The 15637-nt window shown below is 43.7% G+C and overlaps 1 protein-coding gene across 1 annotated transcript in view; it reads right to left on the bottom strand.

Annotated features, from left to right (window-relative positions):
• The window catches only part of ABCB7 (ATP binding cassette subfamily B member 7), a 90095-nt gene that overhangs the window by 6939 nt on the left and 67519 nt on the right, over positions 1-15637 (bottom strand). Inside the window, exons 15-16 of the mRNA XM_015406985.1 lie at positions 6384-6487; positions 4986-5093 (exon numbers count right to left, since the gene is read on the bottom strand). Coding sequence (XP_015262471.1) covers positions 4986-5093; positions 6384-6487 — 212 coding nt within the window. The remainder of the gene's footprint in view (positions 1-4985; positions 5094-6383; positions 6488-15637) is intronic.

Below are 15637 nucleotides of genomic sequence, written 5' to 3'. Positions count from 1 at the left end.
TTTCCCTACTCCTTCTTTTAAAAACTCAAAGAAAGCAAGCCATGAAATGAGGAAACAGATCCTTAATGCCTAAGAATCCCTTGCCCCACCCCCCCCGTCCTTGAAGGCACTTGAAAGTTTCCCCTCTTCTCTGAGTCATCATTATTAGAGATTTGAGAACAATGATTGAGGCATCCAACGTGTGTCTTAGGCTGTCAGTTAGTCTTCTTCTGCGCTGCTCTGATAGGGCAGGAGGCACCCAAGCCCGCCTGCTTCCAAGGCTGCCTAATTTGTGGGGTGGGCAAGCTGACAGAACTGGCTGGGAATGCCTCCGTATTTCCGCCCCAACTTTGATCCTTGTCCCACCTCCTGAAACAGGGCTTCATGTAGAGGGAAGCAGCATCCTCAGAGTCATAACAAGAGGAATGGTGTCCTGACTCTCCCTGGGGGCTGCTCTATGCTTTCCCTCTCTCTCTCGCACTTCGCTTAGCCTCTGGGCTGCTCAGCTGCACCACCGGACTCCAAACCGGACTTTAAGGCAGTTCATCCTGCAACAGGACTCAGCCACTTCAGCAGCTGCTGCCTGCTTGGGATGTGCTCTCCTGCTCTGCCGCTTGAGAATTACTGCTGCTAAGTCTCCTTCTGCCGCTCCCATCATTGACATACGCTCTGACTATGACCTCAGAAATGCAGCCGTGGCCGGGGGGAGCAGAGAACACCAACAGGGAAATACAACCAAGAGGAGAAGTTTTGTGGGATTTTTATCCAGGAGGAATGAGAGACTAATGAGACAAAACATAGAAAACACAAAAAATTCAAAGCCAATCAGAGAGCTGCAGCTGAAGAGAAAGACAGAGGAAATGAATAAACAGAACTTCCTTGCTCTGTCTGAACAAGGAGGTGGGAAAAGAACAGAGGGCAGGGGTTTCATCACAGGACGAGACCGTCATTCCAATTGCCTTCCTGCCTGATGCTGCCATGTTCCCTTCCAAGCTCTTCAGAAAGCGGGTGGGGCCACTGTAAGGCAGAGCTTGTTGTTGGATGCCCTTGGTCACATGAAAAGGGTTGGAGGTTCAGCAGGACTGGTGAACGCCTGGGCTTTCCTTAGCCCAGTGTGTAGCTCCATTCCCCCTTCTGTTTCTCCCTTCTTCCCTCAGGCTTTCCTTACTTCTTTTCCTTTTCTTTTCCTCCTCCTCTTGGGAATTTGGTGCAGTGGTTGGTGTCGTGGTTAAGTGTGCGGACTCTAATCTGGGAGAACTGGGTCTGATTCCCCACTCCTCCACTTGCAGCTGCTGGTGTGACCTTGGGCAAGCCGTAGTTCTGACAAGAGCTGTCCTTGAAAGGGCAGTTTCTGTCAGAGCCCTCTCAGCCCCACCTGCCTCACAGGGTGTCCCTCACAGGGTGTCTGTTTGGGGGAGGGGAAGGGGAAGGGGTTTGTGAGCCGCTCTGAGACTCCGAGTGAAGGGTGGGGTATCAATCCAGTCTCTTTTTCTTCTTCTTCTTCTATTACCAATTTATTTTATTTATGCCAAGACCACGGCCATACAGCCCGGAAAATCCACAACCTTCTGCGATTCTGTTACAAACTGCACTTACTGCAGCAGCCATTTTGGGGTGGGGCTCACCAGCCCCTCCTCAAAATTCCAAAGGTGCTTGGCAGGCTTCAAAAGGTTGGGGACCCCAGACAACGACTACTATGATGACGACAACGAAGATTTATACCCTGTCCTTCACTCGGGAGTCTCAGAGCGGCTTACAATCTCCTTCCTTGCCTCTCCCCACCACAGACACCCTGTGAGATAGGTGGGGCTGAGAGAGCTCTAAGAGAACTGCTTTTGAGAGACCAGCTCCGAAGGAATTTGTAACTGACCTAAGGTCACACCAGCAGCTGTATGTGGAGGAGTGGGGAATCAAACCCGGTTCTCCCCAGATTTGAGTCTGCCACTCTTAACCACTACACCAGGTGTTTCCTTATAGCTGTTCACACTGGTGAAGAAATAAGCCAGTAATGGATTTTTTCTTGTCCATGCGCATGCTGTTATTTGGGTCACAGGAATGTATATTACCTAAACAGACCCGCTGGCTTTCCTGCTCCTGCCAACTGGACCATTAGCATAAGCAAGGTACCAGGAATGCAGCTGTGGTATTGATCAGTGACCTTTGTTTTTTAACAGTTCTAACAGCAGCCTATGAATCCTACTAGACCTGTCTACTACCTTTGAAGCTTGCAAACTTGATTGATTTCCTAAACCGTTACAATACTTTTCATAAACATTTTGACGTGGTATACAAAGTATAAAATCAATGAAAATTCTCCAAATTGACCAAAACAAACAACAAACTCTGGGCATAAAGCTTACAAGGGTGAGGGTCTGCAGATGTGATTATAGGTATCAGTTTCCAAAGCCATCGGAAACAGACACTTCTACCGCTCAGTGGAAGGGCAGCAAAGAATGGAGACCAACGGATTGCTCAGGGAAGGAAGTCCCAGAGCAGCTACTGAGAAAGCACTGCTTCTAGTGCTGCTAAATGGGTTGGCACTTGGAAGAATGCGATATCAAATTATTTGCTGATCTCAAATTTTGGGAAGGTCAATGAATGATCCAATCAGTGTTACAAGGATTGTTCTCCAGTGTTTTTTCTGCCTTCTGGAAGGAATATACAAAATAATGAGAAGAGGTGGGAGCTTTTCGATAGGTTTCCATCCAGAGTTTCACTGGGTCCTCCTCATTTGTTTTATGCAAAGTGGTCAAGAGCAAATCTGCAGAACTGGCAAAAGCATGCTATGAATTTGCCACTGACATCCAGTTCTGTTAACATGCAGGCCTAGATCCAGGGACTTCCCTGTAATGACTAGGATTAGACGGCTCAATCTACCCTTTCATCTGTTCACCATCTGCAGCAGGTGAACACCTACGTCTCTCAGTGTATACAAGGGCACCATTTAAGTCCATTTGCTTAAAAAACCAAAATTGATTGTGTCCTGGGGAGACATTTATTCAGGTTGCTAGATTTGAGTCCAATAGTACATTTGAGAACACCAAGACATCTGGAGCTAGACGCTTTCAAGAGACAAAGTTCCCTTCATTTCTGGACTCAAATCCAGCTGCTCTACTGCTGAACAACACGTCTGCTCTCTGGAACTATTACTCGGATCCTCTTCCAGATTCTGGGACCAAGCAAACATATTGCAGATTGGGGGGTGGAGTGTTAGTGCATAGAATGTACTGTTTGGAATCCTAAAGTTTTATGGCCTGCAATTCAAAATCTTAGTTTATACTAAATTTTAGAATTGCTGTATGCATGGAGATGGCTTTTAAAATATTCTACTACATATGTAAATGTATTTGGAAATTTGAAACCAAAATCACTTTTTATTTCAGGTTCCGCTGTATCTTGACACTGAAAATAATCTCAATATGATGTTGTGATTGAGTAGCGATAAATAAGGTATTAAAAGGAATTTTGGGGAAGCTCCCAGAGAAGACTGATACAATTTCCCAGCTATAATCTGTTTCAGAAGCGAATGAAGTGTCAGTCTCTCATCTAATTAGAATATCTGGCCATAGCAAGATTCCTATAGAGACATGATCTTATTGTCCAAACTTCTCTCTTTTTGAAAGGCTAAACAATGCAACTGAAAAAAAGCTACACTTCTGGGCTGATAAAAATGTCAACCAGAGACATACTGGGAATGCAGCATATTAAGAACACATTATACATAAGGGTTTATGAATGGTACTATAAAGCTTCTACAACTACCAATAAACCACCCAATGAAACTAATTAACAGTAATCCACTTAAAAGGCCGATACGTTGAGTTTTAGCACACACACACACACACACACACACACACACAATCTCTCTCTCTCTCTAATACTAATGACTCCACATGAATATGCATACCACAATTTCACGCATTTATAAAGGAGAACATATTATAAATAAAATGAAATGACTCTCAGGGAAAGCTTGGACAGATTCTTTTTGCCATTGTCAAAAGAAAACTAACAAGACATAGTGGGAACACAGTATGCAGATACTAACAAAATAGAAAACCGTGTATGAAATCTTATTACACGTGCCAACAACTAATAAAGATGAGTTAATAACCAAATATACAATGTGTGTTTCTTAGTAAGTAGAATAAGATAACTCTCACGGCTCAATTTATCAGCAATATTTTCAAAAACAGTCCATAGAAACCAGCTCAACTATCATCAATGTTTTCAGAAGCAGTCCATAGAAAATATTCCTCAGCATTTTGTAAATTCCATACTCATTAGTAAAGGCTGTGCAATGGACGAAAATAGAGACAATTCTTGAAACCAAAACCAACAGCATAACACTCTTTACATTTCTAAATCCAAATTTGAAATCTGAAGAGTGTTATGCTGTTGGTCTGAGATGGTAAGCTATATCTGAAAGATCTGTGGCTGACTGCTTTGGAGTGCTGCTGGATTGAGAGAAGCAGTTCTGCCTTTTGAAGAAGCTTTGTGGAAACATGGCTAGTTATAGCTAGTTTGCCTGTCGTCGGGACTGTGTTTTGCAACTAAAGAACCTTATTTACAAAATAAAGAATGTTATTTGGAAGTCTGCTACTGAGAACTGGATTCAAGAATCATCTCTGTTTTCGTCCATTGCACAGCCTTTACTAATGAGTATGAAATTTACAAAATGCTGAGGAACATTTTCTATCGACTGCTTCTGAAAACATTGACGATAGTTGAGCTGGTTTCTATGGACTGTTTTTGAAAATATTGCTGATAAATTGAGCCGTGAGAGTTATCTTATTCTACTTACTAAGAAACACACATTGTATATTTGGTTATTAATTCATCTTTATTAGTTGTTGGCACATGTAATAAGATTACATACACGGTTTTCTATTTTGCCAGTATTGTCAAAAGAAAGGCCTGGTTTTGTGGCGGATTTTAAACTGAACCTTTTAGACTCGCACGACTGCTAAGGTAAATTCAAACACATCCAGGAAGTTGATTCTCACCTGATCCAGTACAATTATTTCATCTGCATCGACCACTGTTGACAGTCTGTGTGCAATGAAGACGGATGTTCTGTGTCTCACCATGTCCCTCATGGCATTCAAAATGTTCTGTATAATTAAAGACATGCACAGTGTAGAACAGTTTATATCTTTCAGATTGGGGAAAAGAAATAATCTTAAGTAAAACGTCAAAAAAGAATAATTTAATAACTTGTTATAAAGGAGGGTCACCAGCAGATTCAAAGTCGTAAATTAAGGAAGAGTTCGTAGTTGTGACTTCAAAAGAGAAGTTCAAGCATTAAGATGGAGCTTGTACTGTGAAAAATCTCTAACATGTGTATTTTAACAAGCCAACAGGGAGAGGTCACACTTCTTTGTAAAGTCTCCACTGTACAAGAGGTCAAACAGGATGCTTGACTTCCAAAATCTAGTTCTTTTAATTCCTTTATGCAACTTCATTCAAACTGCAGTTAAACGGGGCTATCTGTACATTTATTTTCCCCAGAATACAATCTACAGCTTTGATTGCATTGTGCACACAAGGGGGGGGGAAATGAGCCGTATTTTACTAACTGCTTTTGAAGTGCAGCTGTGTTGTGTAAACATTCAGTTCTATTTGACAAACTAGTAATAAATATAGGAAAAATTAATATGCACAAGGTTCCCTTTAAATTCCCATCACAACCCACAACCTCTTAAGGAGGTTACTCTTGACAGGTGCATCTTCATCATTCTGAGTTTTCTAAGGGACTGTGTGCATCAACGGACTGTCAACAGCCAAGCAATCTAATGATATGAGGTCAACAGACTGGCCAAGAAACCTAACATGAGCCCAGGCAGTTAGCAAATCAACCTGTGTTCCCTGGCTTTTTCTACAAACAAGAAGATTAGGTTAGGAAAGTATTGCTGGAACTGAGATTTCGGTACTTAACAATTATGAAGTCTGATGCAGTTGCTACGGCAATGTCATGACATCTGTGTCACAACATCCTGATGTTTTACAACCCTATCTGCAAAGGGAATGTAAATTGATACGAGGCTGGAGGATTATGCATTCTTACCTTGCATCTCAGTGAAGATGCTCTGCAGTGAGGTTTACCAACTTGCATTTTGCAATGACTGTTTATTCTTTTAAAACAGATTTTACACGGCAATTGCCTTCCTTTAGAGTGGAATGAATTCTCTACATCTCACTGCGAGCACATTAGGCAATTCTAACAGCTTCATATTATGCAATGTATTGTGCTAGGACACCAGGAACCGCAACTGACAGTTTTGTATCGAGCTCAAGATGAGCAGGGCATCTCAGCTGCCCAAAATTTGGCCTTTGAGGGCAACCAGCCAAGGAAGACAGAACTGTGCAGTGACGCTGAAGGAAAAGTTGTGCAGCATAGTTACCTCTTCTGTAATTGAATCTAAAGATGAAGTAGCTTCATCATAGAGGATAATTGGAGGATTCTTCAAGATGGCTCTGGCAATTGCAATTCTTTGCTTCTCTCCTCCTGAACAACAGAAGATAGATGGTTAATTTACCTTGAATTATACCCCCAGGCGAAAGAGCCATGACACTGCGTATTTTCTTCACAGAAGTCACAGAGCAAATACTACTATGTCCTCCTCCCAGTTTCCTCTCCAATGCTCAACTGCCCAAAGGGCTCAAAGCTCCTCATGGGAAGACTCTGGTATAAGGTGCAGTCAAGCAGTAAACAAAGCAAACATGGTTCTGGTAAGCCATATCAGATTTAATAGGATTTTCCTGGCAAACCAAAATACAATGAAAGTCCATCAGATATTGTGCTACAGGTGCTACTTCTAAGATGCACCCAGATGGTGTTTTGCAAGCATCAGGCGGGCTGATTTAGCATGGAAATTGTGCCCAGAGGAGCATCTGGTCAACTCTCCTCTGCTCCCCCTGTCCATCTTTGCAAAAATTGGCTACTGAGGAAGCTGCTGTCTGCACAATCATCATTTGCTCCTCCTCTTTCTTCTGAGGTCCCCATTACTCCTGCTTTCCCACTTCCCCTTTAGATAGACTTTTTCATATTAAAGATACGCAAACTTGTTAAAAACCTAAATCCATTTCAGATTCTAGAGGCGCTGCAGGTAATTAATGGTGATGTATGCATCTACCTTCTTGTGCTGAATTCCAAAGAATTGACAAGGCTTCCATTTAATACCTTCATATTCTTGGTGATGTGCCCCCTAACTAAGACCAACTTGTTTTAGCAAACCACTTTAGGAGGATAATAATCTCATTTCATTTTGAGCCTTAAGTGGCTATGCTGAAGCTGAGCAATAAACAGAAATTGAACTGTTCACCCACAATATGATTCTTGCTTTCTCTCTCTCTTTCTCTCTAAGCCCAGCCTGAAGTGTGTTGCATTTGCTGCTGCCAGTAGTTGGAAAAGGTGCAGTCTTCTTGAAAGGGTCCCTCTCTTCCCCACATCACTCATTACAGAAAGCAAAACACGAGGAGGACTTTGCATCTACTGCGACAAACAGCAGTATATTGAATACCATCCCCAAGGACCACTGCAAGCATGACAAAATTCCCACACAGAACAAATTTCTTCATACTACATAGGATAAAAGTCAGTGGACAGGGAGCCATGTATGACTAGTATCCCCATGTACATTGCAAAGTAGTGATTAGTTATGGCTTCGTTGCATGTTCATACACATCTAAAGACACACGTGCAATTGTTATATATGGATTTCATGTATTCTGTTAATGAGCCCTCCTTCTCTATGTTTTAATCACTGCTTTGTGTGCTTTTGCATGTGTGCTTTAATTTTGGTTTTATTATGTGTTTTACAATGCTTTGTTATAATTGGTAGCCCTGACTGGGCAGAAAGATGACACACAAATTTTGTTAATAAATAAATAAATAAATATTCCAGCCAGGTAAAAATGCAAGCCCTGACTTGGATTGCCCAGACCAGCCTGATCTCGGAAGCTCAGCAGGGTCAGCCCTGCTCAGTATTTGGATGGGAAACCAACAAGGAAGTCCAGGGTCACTGTGTAGAGGTGGGCCAGCTCTGAACATCTATTGTCTTGCAAACCCCTACAGGGTCACCATAAGTTGGCTGCAACTTGACAACCACCACCATCACCAATGCAAGGTTACAAGAGAAGTGCTCTGCTGGATAAGACCAGTAGTCTATCTAGTCCAGAACCTGTCTCACCCAGAGGCCAACCAGTTGCCCTGGTAGGCCAACAGCAGGGCATAGAGGCTGATGCCTTTCCCAAAAGTTGTCTCCATTCACTGGTATTTAGAAATTTATTGCCTCTGATTGCATTAGATCCGTTCAGTCATCCTGGCTAGTGGCCACTGATGGACCTATCCTCCCCTCACAGCAAATCCCACATTTTAATCACTCATAAAGCAGTATTTCCTTTTTTCCATCCGAAATCTTTTGCTCATCAACTTCACTGAATGCCTTCAAGTTCTAGTGTTTCGGAATAGGGGGGAAAGATTTCTGTCCACTTTCTTTACCTAGTACATAATTTTATAAACCTCTACCACATCTCACCCCCCTTAGTCATCTCTTCGCAGACTCTTCACCCTGTCCTCATAGCGCAGGTGCTCCAGTTCCCCTAATCAACTCATTTGCCCTCCTCTGTACGTTTTCCAGCTCTGCAATGTCCTTTTCGAGATACGGTGATCAAAATTGCACACAGTATGCCAAATGAGGTCGCATCATAGATCTGTACAAGGGCATTACAATATCAGCCATTTTATTCTCAGTCCCTTTCCTAATAATCCCTAACACAAGAGTTTGCCTCTTTCACTGCTGTGCCACACTGGGTTGACATTTCCACTGAGCTCTCCACTACAGCCCAAAGGTCTCTTTCCGCTCTCAGTCTCAGCAAATTCAGACCCCATTAGTCTCTACTTGAAGTTGGGAGTTTTTGTTCCAACATTCATCCCCTTATACTTACCCACAATGAACATCTGTCAGATTGTTATCCCCTTACCAATGCTCCCTCTAAGCTGTGGAGTCCTGTGAGCAAAAATTCTACTTGGCAAGCTCTTGGCGTTAAAGCTGTGAGCGAGCGATTTGGCTACTGCATAAATTAGTTTGCCTTGCAGCTATTTTACCCGAGCTGAGACAAAAATGTGTGAGCCGGAGGCTAAAAAACCGTGAGCTAGCTCACACTAACTCAGCTTAGAGGGAACACTGCACCCTTACCCAATTTAGAGAGCTCCTTCTGGAGCTCTTCACAGTAGGCCTTCGTTTTCACTCGCCTAAATAATTTTGTTTCATTGGAAATCTTGGCCACTACACTGCTCACCCTCAATTCCAGATCATTAATGAACAAATTAAATAGCATTAGCCCCATTACTGATGCTTGTGGTACCCCACTGCTCATTTATCTTCATTGAGAGAACTCTCCTTTTGTTCCTACTCTCTGCTTCCTGACTTTTAAACCATAAGGGGATCTGTCCTCTTACTCCCTGACCACTAAGCTTTCTCAGGAATTTGATTAGGGGACAGACAGTATACCCCACTTTAAAGGAACACATAGGGCAAGGTATCTCCACTCATGGCAATTCTGTGGGGAAGTTTATTACCCTTATGTTCTTTAGTTTGTTTGACTCTATGCCCTCTTTGCTATACCACGGAACACCTCCCCCAACATGGTTTACCCTGTCCATCTATAGAGTTTATATCTGGAGATGAAAGTGTCCCATTGATTCCAAACTGCTGAATCATGCGGTCCATGATTTGTATTAGAATCATAGAGTTGGAAGGGACCTCCAGGGTCATCTAGTCCAATCCCCTGCACAATGCAGGGAACTCACAACTACCTCCCCACTCCTCACCCCCCGTGACCCCTGCTTCATGCCCAGAAGATGGCAAAACCCCCCATAAAACGCAACCCTCCAGGAACCCTGGCCAAACTGGCCTGGAGAAAATTGCTTCCTGACCCCAAAGTGGCAATCAGCGTTTCCCTGGGTGTGTAAGAAAGGGTCACTGATGCAACCCTTCCTGCCTTCCCTCTCATGATCTACCTAAGTTCGCAGAATCAGCATTGCTGTCAGATGGCCATCTAGCCTCTGTTTAAAAACCTCCAAAGAAGGAGAGCCCACTACCACCTCCCAAGGAAACCTATTCCACTGAGGAACCACTCTGACTGTCAGGATGTTCTTCCTAATGCTTAGCCAAATATTCTTTTGACAGAGTGTTGGACTGGATGGGCCTTTGGCCTGATCCAACATTGGCGTCTCTTATGTTCTTAAGCAAGTTGGTGCAGTTTAAAAAAAGGCTTTCTTCCAACTCAGCCTTGCTCGAAAAATTGCCCCTTACCTTGATACAGCCAATCTAACTACCTGGATCCATGCCACAGGGACATCGAGATTAGACTGCTGTAATGCACTGTACATTGGTCTCTCCACAAAATCAAATCAACTTGGAAAGTCCAGCTGGTGCAGAATGCCGCAGCTTGGCTATAATCAGGAGCTAGATAGAGCATGCATATTACTCCCACTGGCTGCCCATCAGTTACCGGGTTCAATTTAAAGTACTGGCTATCCCATTCAAAGCCCTTCATGGCCTTGGATCCTCATGTCTGCAAGCCCATCTCTCCCCCATGCTCTGCCATGACAGCTTCACTTATTTGAGCAGGGTGTTCACCAGGTGCCAACCTGCAAAGGGGCAAAATCAACAACTGCCCATACATGTGCTTTATCTGTTGTGGCTCACCAACATGTGTAATGGTCTTCCTGAGGAAGTCAGAAAGGCCCCCACTCTCCTGGCTTTCCACAAACTACGTAAAACTGAATTATTCAAGAGGGCTTTTCTATGCAGGCAATACGGTAGCACTACATAAAATGGATTCAGATGGGTAGCCATGTTGGTCTGAAGCAACAGAACAAAATATGTTGTCGAAGGCTTTCGCGGCCGGAGTTCATTAGATGTTGTAGGTTTTCCGGGCTGTATGGCCGTGGTCTTGGCATTGTAGGACCTGACGTTTTGCCAGCAGCGGTGACTGGCATCCTCAGAGGTATAACACAGAAAGATGGAGTACTCTCTTGTGATATACCTCTGATGATACCAGTCCTCCTACGTCAGGTCCTACAATGCCAAGACCACGGCCATACAGCCCGGAAAATCTACAACAACCAACAGAACAAATTTTGAGTCCTTTAAGACAGGTCCGTAATTAGTGCAGGATGGGAGGGGGGCACTGGGGGGCATGATGTCACTCCCAACGTCACCAAAATAATAAAATTAAAATAAACCGTTGGCTGATAAAAGAACACATGGGGGAGGGAGTGGGACGGGAATTAGAGTGACTGTCTGGAAAGTTTTAGGAATATAGACTCATTATTGATTGACTTTGGAGGCGTCACCCTGCTGAATTTGACACGTAAGTCAAAGACCAGGGAGGGAAGAGGAAAAGCAAAGGGCTGGCCATCTTCAGGGGCGGGGGAGAGTTCTGCAGCGAGAGAAGATGGCATATTCCTTCCCTGGACAGACATTGCCCTGCTCCTTCTGCATGGAATGAAGGCCGAGGGACTCAGCCTTATTAGGAAATGGGTCTCAGAGTGTCAGCATAGTATGCTGGTTAGTGTGTCAGGTCGAGAGCAGGCAAACTCCACAGTGGACACGGCCAGCCAATCACCCGCTGCCCTGCCTGCCTCCTCTGTGCCAGAATGAATGCCGCGCTATGCTCCCCTCCTCTTGCCCAGGCTCCTCTTTCGCGCCACGGCTGCTGCAGGTTACTGGGGCAGGCAGGGCCAGTGACAAGCACAGTTGTCGCTGGTCGCCCCAGTGCGGTGTGGCAGGGAAATGGTATGTTTAAAAAGATACTAAGATTTGGTGGGGGCACTGCAAATTTGAGAGGGGGCATCACCCCGTACACCCAGCGCTAGCTTTAAGACCAACAACATTTTATTCCAGGTATAAGTTTTTGTGTGCGTGCACACTTCTTCAGATACAGATACTATAGAAAACAATTCACAAAATTACTTGGACAAATTATTAGAGACTGTGGTCTATACTACGCTGTATAGGTAAAGGTAAAGGTTCCCTTGCTCGAAAGCCAGTCGAATCCGACTCTAGGGTTGCGGTGCTCATCTCCGTTTCAAAGCCGAAGAGCCAGCGCTGTCTGAAGATGTTTCCGTGGTCATGTGGCCGGCATGACTAAACACCAAGGCGCACGGAACGCTGTTACCTTCCCACCGAAGTGGTACCTATTTATCTACTTGCAATTTCTTGCTTTCGAACTGCTAGGTTGGCAGGAGCTGGAACTAGAGATGGGAGCTCACGCCGTCATGTGGCACCCGGGTCTCGAACTGCTGAACTACTGACCTTCCATAGCCTGCAGTTCAGCGTCTTAACCACTTGAGCCACTGCAGCTCCCTACTCTGTATAGTTTGCTGTAAATTGGATCCTGCAAAGTAATTTTGCCTCAGTTCTGTTTTTTTTAGATTTCTGGTTGGTTCTACAACTCAAATCCTATTTCATTGTTTCCTTAACATCCCATCCCTGTTGACTGTATCGATTCACTCGGTGTAATCCGCCTTCAGTCCCCATGAGAAAGGCAGACGATAAATAACGTGAGTAAGTTTCAGGTGAAGATCAGCTTGTGTTTCATAGATTACAGCAAGCTTTTGACTGTGTGGATCATGAAAATCTATGGTCAGTTTTAAAAGAAATGGGTGTGCCACAACATCGGATTGGTTTGATGTATAACCTATACTCTGGACAAGAGGCTGCTGTTAGGTCAGAATAGAATGGTTTCCAATTGGCAGGTGTCCGACAAGGATACAATTTATCTTCGTTTGTGTTCAATCTGTATGCAGAACCTTTCACAAGGAAAACTGAATTAGAGTCAGATAAAGGTGGAGTGAAAATTGGTGGAAGGAACATTAACAATTTGAGAAGAGTAAGAGTCCAGTAGCACCTTAAAGACTAACATCTGAGTTAGTATCTGAAGAAGTGGGCAGTGACTCATAAAAGCTCATACTCTACCACCAATCTTGTTAGTCCTTAAGGCGCTCCTGGACTCTTACTCTTTTCTTAATGCTATAGACAGACTAACACGGCTCCCCATCCTGAAGAAGTGAGCAGTGACTCACAAAAGCTCATACCTTACCACAAATTTTGTTAAATCTTTAAGGTGCTACTGGACTCTTACTCTTATCTATTTCCACAGACAAACATGGCTACCCACCTTGATCTATTAACAAATTGAGATATGCAGATGATAACACATTACCCACTGAAAATAGTGAAGACTTGAAATGACTACTAATAAAGGTTAAAGCAGAAAGTGCTAAAGCAGGATTACAGCTGAATATTTTAAAAAATGAACAACTACTGAGGAATTATACAACTCTAAGGTTGACAATGTAAAAACTGACATTTAAATTTTTTTTCTAATCCTTGGCTCAAGTATCAGCCAAAAGGGAGACTGCACCCAAGAAATCAGAGGGAGATTGAGACTGGGAAGGGTAACCATGAAGGAGCTAGAAAATATCATCAAGTGCAAGGATGTGCCACTAGTAACCAAGATCAAGGTAATTCATTCTATAGTATTCCCCATTACTATGTACAGGTGTGAAAGTTGGGACAGTGCTGACAGGTGAAAGTTTTGATTCACTTGAAATGCGGTGTCAGAGGAGAGTTTTACAGATACCATGGGCTGCCAAAAAGACAAACAAGTGGGTTCTAGATCAATTCAAGCCTGAATTCTCCCTAGAAGCTAAAATGACCAAACTGAGGCTATCATACTTTGGTCACATGTTGAAAAGACAAGACTCACTGGAAAAGACAAGAATGCTAGGAAAAGTTGAAGACAGCAGGAAAAGAGGAAGAAAAAACATGAGATGGATTGACTCAATCAAGGAAGCCACGGCCTTCAGTTTCAAAGATCTGAGCAAGGCTGTGAACAACAGGACGTTTTGGAGATCATCCATTCACAGAGTCAAAAGTGACTTGGTGGCACTTCACACACATGCAGTAGGAAGTATGTTCTGTGCAATTACAAAGGGATTTCTGTCACAGTGGAATGTGGACAGAAATTTTATTGTCCTTCATCTTGGAATTTATCAGAAGGAAAAATCTCTTTCAAAACTGGATGGATACCAGTATCCTGTAATAATTACACACACTGTGTGGATTCTTCATCTATGTGTCAGGTCCCACAAGGAATCAATGGAGTCACTTTCCAAGAAAGGGGTTATTTTATTGAAGCCATGAGTCACTGAACAGGTCTCTGTTTAGAATAACTTGAGTCTACAAATGCAGGTAGTATAAAGGAAATTCATAAAAGCTCTAGCCAATGATAATAATTCCCACTCTGGTACAAGGAGCAGTTCTACGCGCCAATTCTCTGGGAAAGTAACGGCGCATCGTTATCACAACAAAGCAGTTCACACAGTTTGGCTAATTAAAACAAAAGCGCAGAACTCTCCCCTCTCACACCTGTGACCTTGAAGCTGAGAGCGTTTCACTAACAAGCTGGGTCATCCTTGCGTCTAGGCATGCGCATGAATCTCTAAGCAAACAGTTACATACAATGAACAGCATCAACAGGGAGGGGGGGGGAAACGGGGATCAGAACATATACAGAGTGTAGCAAGTAAAGGAACAGATATATAACACCATCAGAACCATTGGCAGCTTGCTGACACTATGTTAGTATTATGTTGATGAATCTACATTTATGTGGGGTTTGTCACTGCTGATGTGTAATTACATACAAAATCAATCAGTCTGATTAGCATGTGTGCATAGCAATACAGCTAGGTAAAGTAAAGGTAAAGGTTCCCTTGCTAGAAAGCCAGTCGAATCTGACTCTAGGGTTGCGGTGCTCATCTCCGTTTCAAAGCCGAAGAGCCAGCGCTGTCCGAAGACGTTTCCGTGGTCATGTGGCCGGCATGACTAAACACCAAGGCGCACGAAACGCTGTTACCTTCCCACCAAAGTGGTACCTATTTATCTACTTGCAATTTCTTGCTTTCGAACTGCTAGGTTGGCAGGAGCTGGAACTAGAGATGGGGGCTCACTCTATCATGCGGCACCCGGGTCTCGATCTGCTGAACTACCGACCTTCCACAGCCTGCAGTTCAGCGTCTTAACCACTTGAGCCACCGCAGCTCCAATACAGCTACAGCTAGAGAAAAACATAAAAGCAGATTGTCTTGGTGAGGGTTAGCAGCGGGTATCCTTCAACAACAGGGGTCCCTGTCCGGATGAAAACGCAAAGGACAGGGCCTGGAATGTCCCATTGTGGGGCAAGGTAAGCAGCCTAGACCTCACACTTCAGAGTCTTAGGGAGTTGGTCTCCTTTAGGTGGTAAAAAAACATAATTACTGTTGAGTGTCCGCAGTAAAAACACAAACCAAAAAGAAAGTGTATCTGGTGTTCTAGGGAAAAGAGTGGTATGGAAAATTAATTTTGCAGAACACCAGGAGTCACTGTGAAAGACATGCCTACAGCAGGGTCCCCATACTAGAGGGAAGGAGACATCTAAGACGACACTGACTTCCAGAGGCTCAGAGTCCAAAGAAGTGTTTTGAGACAATGTTGAGCTGAGACTACAAGCCTGGTGCGTGTCCCAGGAAGAAAGAAAACCAGCCTAGGCATCCCCTGAAAGGTAAACTATATATCAACATACACATTACAACATGGTGTCA

This window comes from Gekko japonicus, unplaced genomic scaffold, assembly GCF_001447785.1.
Source record: "Gekko japonicus isolate JY-2015 unplaced genomic scaffold, Gekko_japonicus_V1.1 scaffold1713, whole genome shotgun sequence".
Lineage (NCBI taxonomy): Eukaryota > Metazoa > Chordata > Lepidosauria > Squamata > Gekkonidae > Gekko > Gekko japonicus.
The sequence above is the reverse complement of the archived record's forward strand: the minus strand, read 5'-3'. Positions and strand labels throughout refer to the sequence as shown.